General features: G+C 43.4%; 1 protein-coding gene across 2 annotated transcripts in view; it reads left to right on the forward strand.

The window, feature by feature from the left end:
• ENTPD3 (ectonucleoside triphosphate diphosphohydrolase 3) overlaps positions 1-15,081 on the forward strand; it is a 35,126-nt gene that overhangs the window by 7,176 nt on the left and 12,869 nt on the right. For both annotated transcript variants that reach the window (XM_082745191.1, XM_082745192.1), the window contains exons 4-6: positions 3,791-3,908; positions 12,058-12,208; positions 14,762-14,921. In XM_082745191.1, the coding sequence (XP_082601317.1) occupies positions 3,791-3,908; positions 12,058-12,208; positions 14,762-14,921 (429 nt within the window). The remainder of the gene's footprint in view (positions 1-3,790; positions 3,909-12,057; positions 12,209-14,761; positions 14,922-15,081) is intronic.

Below are 15,081 nucleotides of genomic sequence, written 5' to 3' on the forward strand. Positions count from 1 at the left end.
CCCTAGACTGCTCCTTAAGATCCTAACCATGATAATTGGCTCTTAAATCCAACCTTGGCCTACCTAACCTTGGTTCATTTGAGTTGAACAGCAGAACTATTAAAACTTAGTCAAGGATCGAAGTGTCCAGTTCCATTTTCATTGTTACTGGTCTGACCTGACCTACCAGCCTGAAGAATAAACATGATGGCATGATTTTTCTTTTTCACTCAGGCCCCCACTGGCTTTATTATCATTAAGTCTCTTATTGTCCTTTTGAGACCTTGTCCTCCCAAACCCCAACCACAACTGTCTAGAAGTCCTACGGCTTCCCAGTCCAATATGACCGGTAGCCCATTGCCATTGCCCCTTATAGCCACATGACATCATTATTGAAGAGGAGCCTACATAGTCCCTCTCAGGTCACATTAGATCCCCATGTTGGGTCACTGTCCCATGCTTGGCCGTTACTCTCCAAAGCACAGCCACAGGACCAAGCTTGCTAAAACCATTCCCTTCTAACCCTTATTGTTTCTCAATCATCAGCCTGGAGCTCTGGTGACTTGCGGCCCTCCCTGGTTTACCCTTTGGAGAGTGAGAGTTAGATAATTGGTTTCCTCCTTTCCAGAAAGATGCAACTCCTCCATCACCTTGGTCCACCTCCTCTCCAGCCAGATCTGCACACTATTCAACTGCGAGTTTGCTTTTGAGGGACTTTATGTCTGAACAAAAGATCCACGAATGCACACCTTATTATGAAACAGTCAACCCTGGTAGACCTGGTTTCCTTGGAACTCAGTGAAAGCATGGCGGCTCTGTGAACAGGACTGATGTTCAGTTAGACTCGGGCTTGGGACTGTGGGCAATTATTTACCTCTGTGAGCCTGTTTCCCCATCTGTCAGGTGGGAATGATGACAACACCTGCCTTCTGAATGCAGTACTAAAGCACTTTGTGCAGTGCCTGACGTATTATAAGTACTCAGCAATTGTTTACTACTACTATTCCTATTATTATGCTAGTAGTGATGATGATGATGATGGTTATGGTAGTAAATCTAAGAAGCTGATCTTATGATCCTTGCTTTTGTTTTGTTAGAAGCTCACGTGGTCCTTAAGTTTTGGATCGTGCAGTTCATATGGAAGGCTGTTTCCTTTTGGTTAACCCACTGAGTACGTCTTCAGTTCCATATTCTAGCCATATTTTTTTCCTGACACTGCATTAAACAGAGGGTAACTTACTGCTTTCCATCTAGCTGAACTGAATGAAAATTAGTCCCCACCTCGTGCCCTCCACTGAACCACATTGAGTGTCACTGATCTAGGCAAATGTGCTCTGAAAACTGGCTAAAACCAATTTTCCCATTTTTGAAAATGTCAGGGGATGATGGTGGCTACTCAGAAGTAGTGCTGGGCTCAGGGCTTGTCCCTGTCAGTGCATTGGCAGGTGCCCAAGGGGCAGCCATTTCTCCAGGCTCATTGTGAAATGTCTCTGGCTGCTCCCACCATGATAAAAACTGGATCCCAGCTTGGATGAGGATTGGAATGAGAGTGGCCCTTCTTCCTCCTTTCTGATCTTGGCCCAGCAGCCCCAAGTTCCCTTCACAGGGAAAACACATGGTTTGTGAAGTGTTTGGTTCCAGAAGATATGGGAAGGGTGGGGAACCTGTGGAGTGGTTGCTCTCGTCATGTACTCCCTCCTCTAGTCAGCACCAGGTGTGGAGGGTTCGGGGGAGGGGCGCTGAGGGGTCAGCAGCAGGTGGGAGGGGAGAAAGTGGACTGGTAGGGTGGCAGACCTCTTGAGTGCCTGGTTTCCTTCGGCTCCACCTGTGCGCTAATCTCCTTGGTGAGTTTCTGCCCAGAGCAGGCTGTGAACAATACCTCCCTTGTTTGCAGGGGGTATCGTGTCAAGATCCCTGTCAGCGTTCATCAGATTGAAGGCTGAGATTAAGAGGCTGTCCAAGTTCAAATACCAATGGACACAGGATGTTCCGTGTCAATATAATGGGGAAGCTGTGATTGAGGAGCTGGAGCAACATGTTTTTATTTGGTCCCATTTCAGATGAAACAAGCGCTTGTTAATAGTGGGAAGTGGAGGAGCGCCTGGGTGGCTCAGTGGGTTAAGCCGCTGCCTTCGGCTCAGGTCATGATCTCAGGGTGCTGGGATCAAGTCCCGCATCGGGATCTCTGCTCAGCAGGAAGCCTGCTTCCTCCTCTCTCTCTCTCTGCCTGCCTCTCTGCCTACTTGTGATCTCTCTCTCTGTCAAATAAATAAATAAATAAAATCTTAAAAAAAAAAATAGTGGGAAGTGGAACCCTCCCAGATGTCTAGAATCAGGGAATTGGTGAAAATGATATCAGTATTTTTACTGGCAGGGAGAGATGTGCATGATAAGCTTATTGAGTAAGAAAAGAGCATTGGAAAAGACTATGTACAGTGTAATCCTTTATCGAATTGATTTTAGTATATGTGCTGTCGAAGCGAGCACTCCTGTATGGAATTGAAAACATATGTCTAGCCACATATTCACATGCGTAGCTATAGACACAGAAGACCAGTAGAAAAGATACATAGTAAGATGTTAGAACAATGGTGGGATTTGAATTTGAAGGGTGTTATTTTCTTTTCTTTCCTCTTTTCCTTGCTTTGTAATTTTATTTATTTTGCTTTATTGATCTTTCTATATAGCCTGTATTTATTGAGCAAACATTAAGTATCAGATGTTTGGTCTCCTGTGGACTTCTCAAGGTTGAGTTGTTGGAAGATAAGAAAATCCACAGAGCTTAGGCCTCCTACCCAGGGACGTAAAGCAAGCATCCACCTGAGTCACCCTGCCTCCAGAACCCAAATTCATCTTCCTCACTGAAAGAAGCAGCCTAACCCAACAGTGGTGGAATTGGGGAATTGCTTTGACCCAGAAGTCTCTGCTGTCCTGAGCTGACTCCAGGTCCAAGCACTCACAGACCTCAGTCAGCATTACTCATTCTAGTCCCCATAGGCTGCTAACGTGTGCTCTTTCCTGCTCAGGCTTGGTCCAGGGCCTGGTCTGAAAAGACCCTCAGGGGACACTCCCTGGTGCTTCTCTCTAGCTGGGGAGGTGGTCCAGGGCTCCTAGTCAGCAATCCCCAGCACAGCTAGCTCTGGCAACACCCTCCTGTCTGTTCATGTACCATGTTACCAAAGTGGGACAGTATGTCACATTAGTTTGTATTGTGGGGTTTTTCTCCTTAATTATGAACACTTTCCTTCTGAAGGTTAATACAGGTATTAATGTGTCTCTCCCTTGTGAGAACTTCCTGTGTTTATTTGGGCAGCAGGTGACTGACTATTCATTTCCCTCCTGAGACCCAGGTGGCTTCTGTTCCCTACCTCAGAGGTCTGGGTAAGGAAGAAACTGGGGATGGGCAGGATCCTTGGAGTGCTGATTTTAACCTTGGCTTCATACTGGGTCACCACAAGAGCTTTAGACACTGCCGATGCCTTTGTCCACTCCGAGAGTCTGATTTAATGGGCCTGGGATAGATCTCGGAACTGGGGGCTTCAGAAACTTCCCAAGTGATTCTAAGGTGTGGCCAAAGCTGAGAACCAGGCCCCAGAACACCTGACCACCTCATCCCATCCCTTTCCCCCACAGTCCAAGGAGACGAAGTTGGTTTGGAGCAAATAATTTTTTCCCCTTGGTCAGCCCCTACCTAAATGATGTGGTGTGGAGTAAGCTCATGAGAGAATTCGGGGTTCTCAGTGACCCATTGGAAACAAGTCCTCAGAGAAGCCCAGCCCATTTCTGACTCTCCCTTTCCCCTTTTGTTCAGTATGGAGTCGTGCTCGATGCCGGGTCCTCCAGAACCACCGTCTACGTATATCAGTGGCCAGCGGAGAAGGAGAATAATACTGGAGTGGTCAGTCAAACCTTCAAGTGTAGTGTCAAAGGTAAGGCCCAGAGTGTATGCAGGAGTCCCATAGAGAAGCAAGGGAGAGTCCCAAGGGCCTTCAAAGAAGCCTGGAGGGATCCCAAGAAGCTGCCCAAAGGCAGAGAACGAGCACGGGACTGGGCATCAGGAACATAAACAATCCTGCGCTAGTGCGTCACCCATTCAGTGACCCTGGGCCACTCACTTCCCTTCCTGGGCTTCAGTTTTCTCATGTCTGAAACATGCATGGTGTGAGATTTTACCCTGCCACACTTGCAAGAATGAAGGCTGGTGGAAGACATGTCTCCAGGGTTAGAACCAAGGATGACTTATTGCTCACAATAACAACATTTTCTTGAGCTGGTTCTCTAAGCCTCATTTTGCACAAGATGGTGTAGAGAGGGCCAGACCGTATTTGCTCACACAGTGAGTCGTATTACAGAAGACAAACCCCGAGATTAGGGAACCTGAAACATTTATAATACCTGCCTTTTGATCTGGGGAAGAACACTGTCTCTATCTTCTGAGTCTGCTTATTATGCAAACATCCTTGAGAATATATAATCCAGAACAAAGGCAGTCAAGGTCTCTGCTCATAAGATAAGCAGAAAGATGAGCAAGTTGTGGAAAATTATATTCCAGTAGGGAAATTGTGTTCTCATTGGCTGTGTATGTTGGGAATGGTGTGGTAGAAAGAGATGAACAAGGATGGACAATTCATAAACACGGGTATGGTTCTATTCCAGTACAGCTTGATCTATGGACCCTGAAATTTTGAAGTTCATATAGTTCTCAAAGGTCACAAAATATTGTTTTAATTTTTCCTTGTTATTTAAAAATGTAAAAACTATCTTAGCTCACAGGCTGTATTAAAAAAAAAAAAAAAAGATAATGAACCAGTTTTGGCCTGTGAGATGCCAACCCCTAAAACAACATTCTCGGCATCTCCACAACATAGCCTGAATTTTATATTCACTGTTCTCTTGTTTTTCTTTCTAGTTTTGTCCTTAGGCATTTCGTTTTTCTTGTTCTTTTTTTAAAAATTATTTTTATTAACATATAATGTATCATTTGCCCCATGGGTACAGGTCTATGAATCATCAGGCTTATGCATTTCACAGCACTCACCATAGCACATACCTTCCCCATGTCCATAACCCAACCAGTCTCTCCCTAGTTTTTCCTGTTCTTGAAAATGGAATCAAACACGTATTTATATAAATGGAATCAAACATTTATTCTTCTGTTATTTGCTTTGTTCACTAACATTGGGTGTTTAAGATTCATCTACATTGACAGGAGTAGCTGAAGCTCATTCATTTTTCTCTGTGGTACGTTTGTATATCTATGGTAATGGAAAGGATGGTTATAAATAAGGTTGAGTATATTTATATTTTATTTATTTATAAAATTACAAATTGTAAATGTATTTACATGTTTTATATTTGTATTTCATATACTTATGGCTGTTTCTATTTTTGTGAAGTGCCCGTTCATGTCTTTTGCTCACTTTTCTTCTAAATGCTTAATTTTTTTTCTCATCGACTCATTGGAGTTGTTTATAAATACAGTAAATCTGAGTGCTTTGTTGGTATTTTTATGTTGTCATCCTATCCCCTTACAACTCATGATTCATCTTTCTAAGTCTCTTCATTGCGTCCTTTGGTGAACAGTTTACTTTTTATGTAGGAATAGTTATCAGTCTTTATGATTTGCTCTTTTGTATTTAAGATATCTTTCTTAGCCTGAGGTCATAAAGATATTCTTCAATCAAAGGTTTATAATTTTGCCTTTTATAATGAAATCTTTAGTACTCATAACAAACCCCAGTTAGTGATTGTGTGTATGTGTGTACTTTTTTTTTTTAAAGCCACCCTCTTACATTATGCTTAGCGAAATAAGTCAATCAGAGAAAGATAACTATCATATGATCTCCCTGATACGAGGAGGTGGAGATGCAACGTGGCGGTTTGGAGGGTAGGAAAAGAATAAATGAAACAAGATGGGATCGGGAGGGAGACAAACCATACGTAACTCTTAATCTCACAAAACAAACTGAGAGTGGCTGGGGGCGGGGGGGGGGGGAGGAAGAGGGGGGTGGGATTATGGACATTGGGGAGGGTATGTGCTATGGTGAGTGCTGTGAAGTGTGTAAACCTGGTGATTCACAGACCTGTACCCCTGGGGCTAATAATACATTATAGGTTTATGAAAGAAAAAAAAAAGCCACCCTCTTTAGAGCATCATGATCTCTAACTTGGTGTAGAGCTTCCTGACTAGTGCATCCTGAATCTGTTAACAGGCATACCCTTGGCCCATAGGACAAGAGGCTAGAGACTCTGGACTGGTCTCCCCAGCCCCAAACAGCTTCTTTCATTTACCTCAATAAGCTGCCCAAGTGGCATTGAAAAAGCTGGAGTGCAGAATTAGCCTTTCCTGTAGGGAGACTAACAGACTTCTTTGAATAACAGAGTGAGTTCTGATATCTGCCTTTCCCTGGAGGGCAGCTAGGAGCTCACCCTATCCTGGTACATAGGTGTCCAGGTTAGGTTGTCAAGAAGCTAGTTTTGAGCTAGAGTTTAGGACGCAAGATAGTTATTAGAGATCCACACCTTTGGAAGAAAGGACGAAGAAGGAGGATTGGTCAGAAAGAGATGTCAAACAGCCACAGGGGCATGACCAAGCTTCAGCTGATCGGTGTTCTCCTGCATGGCCTGAATTAGCTAGACTGTGATACCCCTGTTGCCATCAATTGTTGGATATTGCCATTCTGGGAAGAGTGAGACATTGAGCAAGGCAGCTCTCTGCAGCTGAGGCAAACCACGCAGGAGATGACAGCTGAGACACTAGTCTTTATTGGAAAGGGCATCTGCTTGGTGTCTCTCCGGGCTCCACACCACAGGGGACTTAGATGTCTTCTGAATACTGTTTGCATTGTTATCCACAAGACACAGGTCTTGCCCAAAGCTCAGTGAGAGATTCCATCTCTGTTGTCCTAACTTCTGAGTCATTTCCTTACCTTCAGGCATGAAAGAAGGCAGCAGGATACTCATTTAGAAAGGTGAAACCAGCCACTTCAAGAAAGGATAATAATTAATACCTCACATCACCCCTCCTGTGTGAGCTCTGGGGATGTTTCTAACCTCTCTGTGTCTTGACCTCTTCATCTATAAAATAAGCATAATGAATAGTAACACCATCCCATAGGAATCACTTGAAGAATCAGTGACATAATATACATAAAGCAGGTGGCAAATGTGTGGCATACAGTAAGCACTCAATTAGGTGTTAGCTATTATTATTCAAGGGGCAGCATACTTTAGAGCTCCTGGTGGATATTCTTGCCAAGAAGTTAGTCTGTCCCAGATCTTTCTTTAGACCCAGAGAACAGTTCAGCCAAGTCAGTCCTGGTTAGGGTGAGATGTGACCTTCATTGAAGGACACAGGCAGTCTGTCAGGGGAGGGGGCCCTTGGCCACCCTGGATGTGATTTAGGGGAGGGCAGGGTCATGGAGCCCACACCGTATCCAGAAATGGGTCTTCCCTTTGATTGCAGTAGCCTCAGGGATCCATATATATACTCAGATGACCAGAAGACCACAAACTAAAGCTCAAAATACAGAGTTAAAGTTTGGCAAGTGTTGTCCCCTTGAAGACATGTGGCTTCTCCAGGGATAATTTGGGTTTCTGGTTTCCCAGTTGCAAATTTCCCAGGATTCCCCTGCCTTGGCTAGTTTGAGGGGGTGATGAATGCTTGCTTGCTCAGTAGTGTTTCCCAGATACCCAGGCTCTTGGAAATTTCTTTCTTGATGGGGGTGGAGGGGCCTTGGTGAGTATCATCAGTCCTCAGTTATGCTGTTTTCCTGAGTTGCTGAGTGCTGCCTTGGGTGCCAGTCCCCAGGCTGGTGTCCAAAGCTGCATGTTGTAAAGCCATTCCCTGGAGGGCAATGGGCCTCTCCACGCCTCTCATCTCTTAGATGGTGTGTGGTGCTCAAGGCTGCTGCTGCCTCCTCCCACAAAACTTTCATGTGTTCCCTTCAAACACTGTTGGTTAAAGATCTTTAACTTCACTAGAGCTTAAATGTAACCATCTCCTCCATTGAAATACCTTGTAGAGTTGCACTGGGGTCCAGACCACTATCGTGTTGAAAGCATCCTTTGCTTGGGTAACTATCTTCTGCTTCTGTCCCACCTCGAGTAAGTTTTAGTCATCTGTCAGCCCTTTCTCCACATTGAAAGAGTGATTTCAACCCTCCCTTCTTGGGGATGTGAATCCTAGGATCCTGTGAGCCTATGACCCCAATTTTGTCTCTTCTAAAGAAGCTTATGGGACCTTATGCAAATAGGTTTCAGGTGACATGCTCAGATACCCCAAGTTTTGACATTCCAGCAAGGCCCCCAACCAGTCCCTTTCCAGAGACTGCTCTGGCAGATCAGATCAGACTACATGATCCCCTTAGTATAGACCTGCACGCTGGTTTGAAACTCTCATTAACTGACTGATTCATTTATTCATTTATTCAATAAATATGTATTGAGTATCAACTGTTTGCTGGCAACTGTTCTCGACACTGGGGATTCTAAAGTTAAATATATGAAGTCACTACTATTGCGGAACTCACATTCGAATCAAAGAGATAGATCATAAAAGCATATATAACATGTCAGGGAGAAGTGCTGTGAAGAGAAATCAGGTGAGGTAGGTAGACAGAGAATGATCATGCTCTGTTGGGAGGGGATAGTTAAGCAGAGGCAAAAGTGAGAGTGTGAGTCATACACGTTTTTGAAGGAAGAACGTGCCAAGCAGGGGGCTTGGCGAACAGAAAGGTTGGGGAAGGAAGCTGCTCAGCATTTTCTAGGAAAGCCAAAGGGACCAGTGTGACTGGAGCAGAAAGAGTATGAGGAGGTGAGTGGTGAGGCCAACGCCATGGTCAAGGCCAGCTCAGAGAGGGCCTTGAGAGCAGCGAGAGGTTTGACTTGTACTCAGATGCATTTTCTTCAGAGTATCCTGGGAAGTCATCAGGAGATTCTGGTTAAGGAACTAACATGGATATGACTTACACTTTTAACAGAGCACTCTGGATGTGGAACATGTAGTCACAAGCTGTGATCAGAAGCAGGGAAACTAGGGCTATTAGAACAGTGCACATAATGATGTCAAACTTATGGCATTATGGTGGTCTGACTGAGACTGTGCTTTTCAGTGTTGGGCAACTTGACTTCCCAGGGAACATTTAACAATGTCTGGGGACATTTTTGATTGTTACTATTGGGGTTGGTGGTACTGCTGGCATCTAGTGATAGAGACCAAGACTAAACATTGTGCAATGCACAGGATGGCCCCACAAAAAAGAATTATGTGGCCCCAAATGTCAGTGGTACCAAGATTGAGAAATTCTGATCTAGAACAGTTCTGGGGAAGGAGAGACTAAGTGCTCAGATTTGAGAGCTGTTTTAAAAATAGAGCCAACACGGTTTTATGAAAGATTCAATGTGAGACGTCTAAGTTGGTGATGCCTGAGCACCAGGTCTGATCTGAGCAACTGCATGCATGATGGTACCACTTCCTGAGAGGCGAGCACTGGAGGTGGATCAGTTGGGGGCATAGCAGTGATTAAAGAATTTGGTTTTGCACAGATTAAGCTGGAGATGCCCATAAATCATCTAACTCCAGGAACAGCAAACTTTTTCTGTGAAGAACTAGATGATAAGTATTTGTTACCTGTTGGCCATATGGTCTCCGTCAGACCATTCAGCTCTGTCACATTAGCGCAAAAGCAGCCACATACAATGTGCAGACAAATGAGCATGTACACATATATGTGTTTCAAGAAAATTTTATTCATGGATGCTGTACATAGGGTCCATAATGCCTAATAGGATATACCCTAAAGACAAAAAGAACTTCAAAAAAATCTTAAGTTTCTTTTCAATAACCATACAGTTGGTGGTAGTGCTGGTATTTTCGTACTAAGATCGTTGTGTGTGGGTTGTGAAAGAAAGCAAGTGAGCTATTCAATTGGAGTTGCTGGGAAGCAGGATTTTGAGCATCAGAGAAAGAAGGTCAAGATCAACGTAAGTAAAAACCTGTAGTTTTAAAGTAGAAGTACCAATAAGAATTCATGGTGCATTTTGTCCTGAAACAAAGTCTTTCCTTGGTCTGTCCTCTGGAAAGTCTTGCAAAGGCTTCCAAATTTCAGACACTAAATACCATACTAAAAAAAAAAAAAAAAAAAAAAAAAAAAAAAGCCAGGACTCCTTGGAGAAATGGCTAATTCCTGAGCTGGGGCAAGAAGTGTATAAGATCACACAACTAATATCAGAGAGCAAAGACTCAAAGTTTTCTGGGACCATATCTAAAGGACTCAGGGCTCATGTTGAAGAGAACTCCACTGGCCAACAATGGGACCATTAATAAGAATAACAGCAATGAATTGAAACACATCAAATATATCTTCAAATCCGTATGTTCCTAAAGATATACAACAAACAAAATCCTTCATTGGATAAATTAGGAGGATAAGGGACATGCAATCCCTATTTCTTAAGCTGATGAAGGAGAAAGATTCAAGCACTTATCCTGCCTTTCCTGTACAAACTGTACCGTAGGGTTACCAAATAGTTGACCAGAAAGAAGTTTTCCTCTTAGGAAAGTATTTGGGTAATAAGTGAAGCAAGAAAGATGGAAGTAAAACATCATTTCATAAACCCTACTGGGATAACGAGTCCAAGCAATGATCTCTGAAACCTGCTCACAGCACAAAGAGAAGTAGCCAGATGTGTGTGCCTCAGGCTGGAAGTGCACACTAATCCCTATAAATTACTGCTTCTGAAAAAGTCCAGACCTGAATCTGACTGAGCCTCTGCATTTGATTACCAATTTATAGGAAAAGCCAGAACTCAACAGCATGTTACATGAACTATTGGGATGTAGTCAGCAAATTCTAGCCTGTGGAAAACTCCATAAGACAAATGAAATTGCAAGGAAAATTTTCTTTTAATCTCAAGGGAAAAATAAAAAGGGAGGATGGAACTCCTGGATAAGAGAGAATTAAGAAACATACCAGCCAACTGCAATGGATGGAGTTGATTTGGACTCTAATTCAAACAAACTGGTTGGACAGAAAGAGGTGGGGGGGATCTAGGGGGGGAATATGGAGAAAATGTGCACCTTCACTAGAATTTGGTTCTGTTAAAGGATTCTTTTTAATTTTTATGGGCAGTGGTTATAATTATTTAAAAAAGAAATCTTGCGTAACTCTACTTTCAGTTCTTTCTGCGACCATTCATTTCAGCTTCATGGAGATTTCTGACCTAACTGAGGAACTCCGTCATGGGTTTGTCTGGGTTATATGTCTCTCTAGGTATGTTACTTTGGGGTAGGATGATATCTTGTTAAATTATATATAGGTATACAAAAATGTATCCTGAGGACAAATCATGACAAGATTCCTTTATTCCCTCTATGTTTGAACACATGGGACATAGGTTTGAATTTTTGTTTCCTTTTTCCTATTCCACCTTGACTATGTCTCTAAATCTATTTGGTGCAAGTTCTGTCAAGAAATGAACTTCCCAGAGCTCCTGGCTGGCTCAGTCAGTGGGGTGTGTGACTCTTGATCTCAGGGTTGTGGGTTCAGGCCCCACATTGCGGGTAGAGATTCCTTAAAAGTAAAATCTTTCATAAAACGAAATAAAAAACAAGTGAGCTTGCCAGAGGCAAGTAGTGCGAAAGGAGACTAGAGAAGCAAAAGGCCAATAAGATGGATTATTTCTGAACAACAGCAACAAAAAGAAATTTTGTCTGTTAGTGAAACATACTGAAGTGTTTAGAGAATGAAAGGATACTGTATCTGCAGTTTGCTCTGTGGGCAGAGAGAGATGAAACAAGAGTTGATCCTTGTGGAAGCTGGGAGATGGGTGCAGTGGGGTTCCTTATACTCTTCTCCTGAGTTTTATTTATACCTTTAGTTTTGTAGTTTTTCCCTTCCATATTTTGGGAGTTGAGTCATCAGTGTGGCCACATGGGACTTAACGTATCCACCTGTTGTTCAACCCCCCGTACTCAAAGCCATTAATTTCCAAAGCTGATTTGTTTTCTATTCGGAAGTTGTACAGCTCTTATTAGTTCCTGGGAATGCTAAGAAGTGCTGACTGCTTGCTCTTCAGGCTCTGGGATCTCCAGCTATGGGAAAAACCCCCAAGATGTCCCCAAAGCCTTTGAGGATTGCATGCAAAAAGTCAAGAGACAGATTCCAGCCCACCTCCATAGATCCACCTGCATTTACCTGGGGGCCACGGCTGGGATGCGCTTGCTGAGGTAAGGGCTGGAATGGCCTCAAGGAGCCCATCTGATCAAAATAGCCAAGAATGTGTTGAACCCTGCCAAGAATGTAACTGTATTTCTGGGAACAAATCCAAAAGAAAGAAGCCCATATTCTGCCATAAATGTAGGCTTCAAAAGCTAGGAAATTTTCAAGCTTTATTTTAATACCCAGAAAGAAATCATTCTAAAATGGATTCCCTTCCCCGTTGGTGATTTTCCTGATAACTCTGGAAGAAAGGAAGGTAATATGGACTCTCATGGGGTGTACCTCTAATTCTTTAGAAAAGTGAAAATTGTTTTTCATGCCTGGTCTTTTGATACCTGTGTGCAGCCTGCTGCATTGAGTGCAGCCCATATTTATGTGGCTTCTACCCATGTAAACAATGCCACAGGAATCTGCTGGAAAACAGTGGAATTTCTGCACTTCACCCCAGTCAAAGTCTTTAGAGCTATTAGGAAACAAAGAGCTTATTTCACTCAACTAAGAAGATCCTTCTAAATTTGCAAACTTTCAGCCCAGTTGCACTGTCTTTGAGAGCCCGTTCTCTTTTTTCTTCTTCTATTTTTGTATTTCCTTGACCTTGAAATAAAAGAAAAATAGTTTTTAAAACATCAAACTTAAATCTACCGAAGGTAGAGGCTGCTCCAAACTTTGAAAATAAGGCTTTAGTCCCCAAAGATGACACTCATCCTGCCTCAAAGCCACTTTGTCTACAGTGCCAGTAACATAAAATTATATGTGTGGGCATGAGGAAGATACACAGGAACAAACAAACAGAACCACTTCAGGGGCGCCTGGGTGGCTCAGTGGTTTGGGCTGCTGCCTTTGGCTCGGGTCATGATCTCAGGGTCCTGGGATCGAGCCCCGCATCGGGCTCCCTGCTCCGCAGGAAGCCTGCTTCCCTCTCTCTCTCTCTCTGCCTGCCTCTCTGCCTACTTGTGATCTCCGTCTTTCAAATAAATAAATAAAATCTTAAAAAAAAAAAAAAAAAACAGAACCACTTCAACATGATCATTAAAAGAAATCAGGGAGTGGGGCGCCTGGGTGGCTCAGTGGGTTAAGCCTCTGCCTTCAGCTCAGGTCATGGTCTCAGGGTCCTGGGATCGAGCCCCGCATCAGGCTCTCTGCCCAGCAGGGAGCCTGCTTCCTCCTCTCTCTCTGCCTGCCTCTCTGCCTACTTGTGATCTCTGTCTGTCAAATAAATAAATCTTTAAAAAAAAAAAAAAGAAATCAGGGAGCGCCCTCATTGGGCCTTTTCCTTGTGGTTTTTCTCTCCTTGTTTCTATTCCTATGTCCTGGTTGACCAAGCAGAACGTGGGAGAAAGTTGGATTTCTTTGCTCCCTCTTGGAATCTGCAGGGTTTTTCAAAATGATTGTGTTTACCTGAAATAGAAATGATATAGAAATTCCTTCCTTCTGCCTTTTCTTTCTTATGCAGACAAAGCACCCAACTTTTTCTTAATTGCTTTTTCTCTCAGTCCTCCCAGTGAGGAATAAGTAAAAGACTTTTTGATTTACAGCTCATGACAAAAACCATGGACTAGGAAGTGCACCACTTGGGAACACAGTGAATGTCTCATTTTAATAAATTAAATACTATCTCTTCCTTGTAAACTTTCTGATGGTGATCCATTCCTTCTAAGGAGCTGGCTGACATTTTAATTGCTAGAAAAGTCAAATGTAAAAAAAGAAATAACGAGAATCCTCTGGGATGGAAGCTGATAAAACTAGGAAAACTCTCGAATTATTTTCTGAGCAGTGATAATTTGCTCCAGAATTAGCATGACCCTCTGGTTGTGACATGGTTCGTTCTTCTTGAGCCAAGAGTGAACTGGTACCCCTGGCTTTCTTAACCCACTGATGAAAGGGAAAATAATCTCCCAAGTGAATCTTTTTCTATAAGGTAAAATGGCAGCAAATGAATGTTACAATGTTACATCATTAGGTGACATAGGAATGCTGTGTTGCCACTCTACTGTGGATCAGCACACTGATGGATTTCAATCCAGTTACAGCCATGATGGCCATCACACCCATCATGATGAAGCCCTCCCCAGGAGCAAAGCAAGGACTGCTGGAAACTCAATCTTCTTCCTTCTCCCCTCCTCCTCAGATTTCCCTTCCTTCTGGACTGCTGAGGGCTCCTTTATGTGGTGCCCCCAGGAGATTATTATGCCACCCCTATGGCTTCACCAGTCCCCTTTCCGGTGCTGATCTGAGACAAAGCAATGGTGGTTAAGCAGAAGGCTCTTTTGGTTAACTGGTCGTTAGAGAATGGGGTGGGCACCGGTGAGGGAGGAGAGGACAAGGGGTATTTTTACTTGATGCTGTTTTTCTGATTGGCAGTTTGACAGGTAACAAGTGTATCTGCCTTCACCGTTGCCTAGGAGCCTTCAACTTGCAAAAGGGTTGCCATTTTTGCACACATCTGGAGAATCGTCCCTGCCAGCAGACGGGTGGGGAGGTTTACCTTTTCACCTGAGTGAGGTGACTTTAAGACTCTCTTGTCCAGGCACTCAGCCTTTTGTGTTCTGTGCCTTGCATAGGTTACAAAATGAAACCGCAGCTAATGAAGTCCTTGCAAGCATCCAAAACTACTTCAAGTCCCAGCCCTTTGATTTTAGGGGTGCTCAAATCATTTCTGGGGAAGAGGAAGGGATATATGGATGGATTACAGCCAACTATTTAATGGGAAATTTCCTGGAGGTGTGTGAAAACAAATGCATGGTTTTTAATCTTGCTCTTTATCTTATCCCCTGTGGGTGGTCACTTAAAGCAGAGGTGCATGCTGACAGGGGCATCTGTCCTGTGTCAATGCTATCACATAATGCATTAAGGAAACACCTATGAGACAATAGCTAAGAAA

The sequence above is a fragment of the Mustela nivalis genome (genome assembly GCF_964662115.1).
Source record: "Mustela nivalis genome assembly, chromosome: 1".
NCBI classification, from domain to species: domain Eukaryota; kingdom Metazoa; phylum Chordata; class Mammalia; order Carnivora; family Mustelidae; genus Mustela; species Mustela nivalis.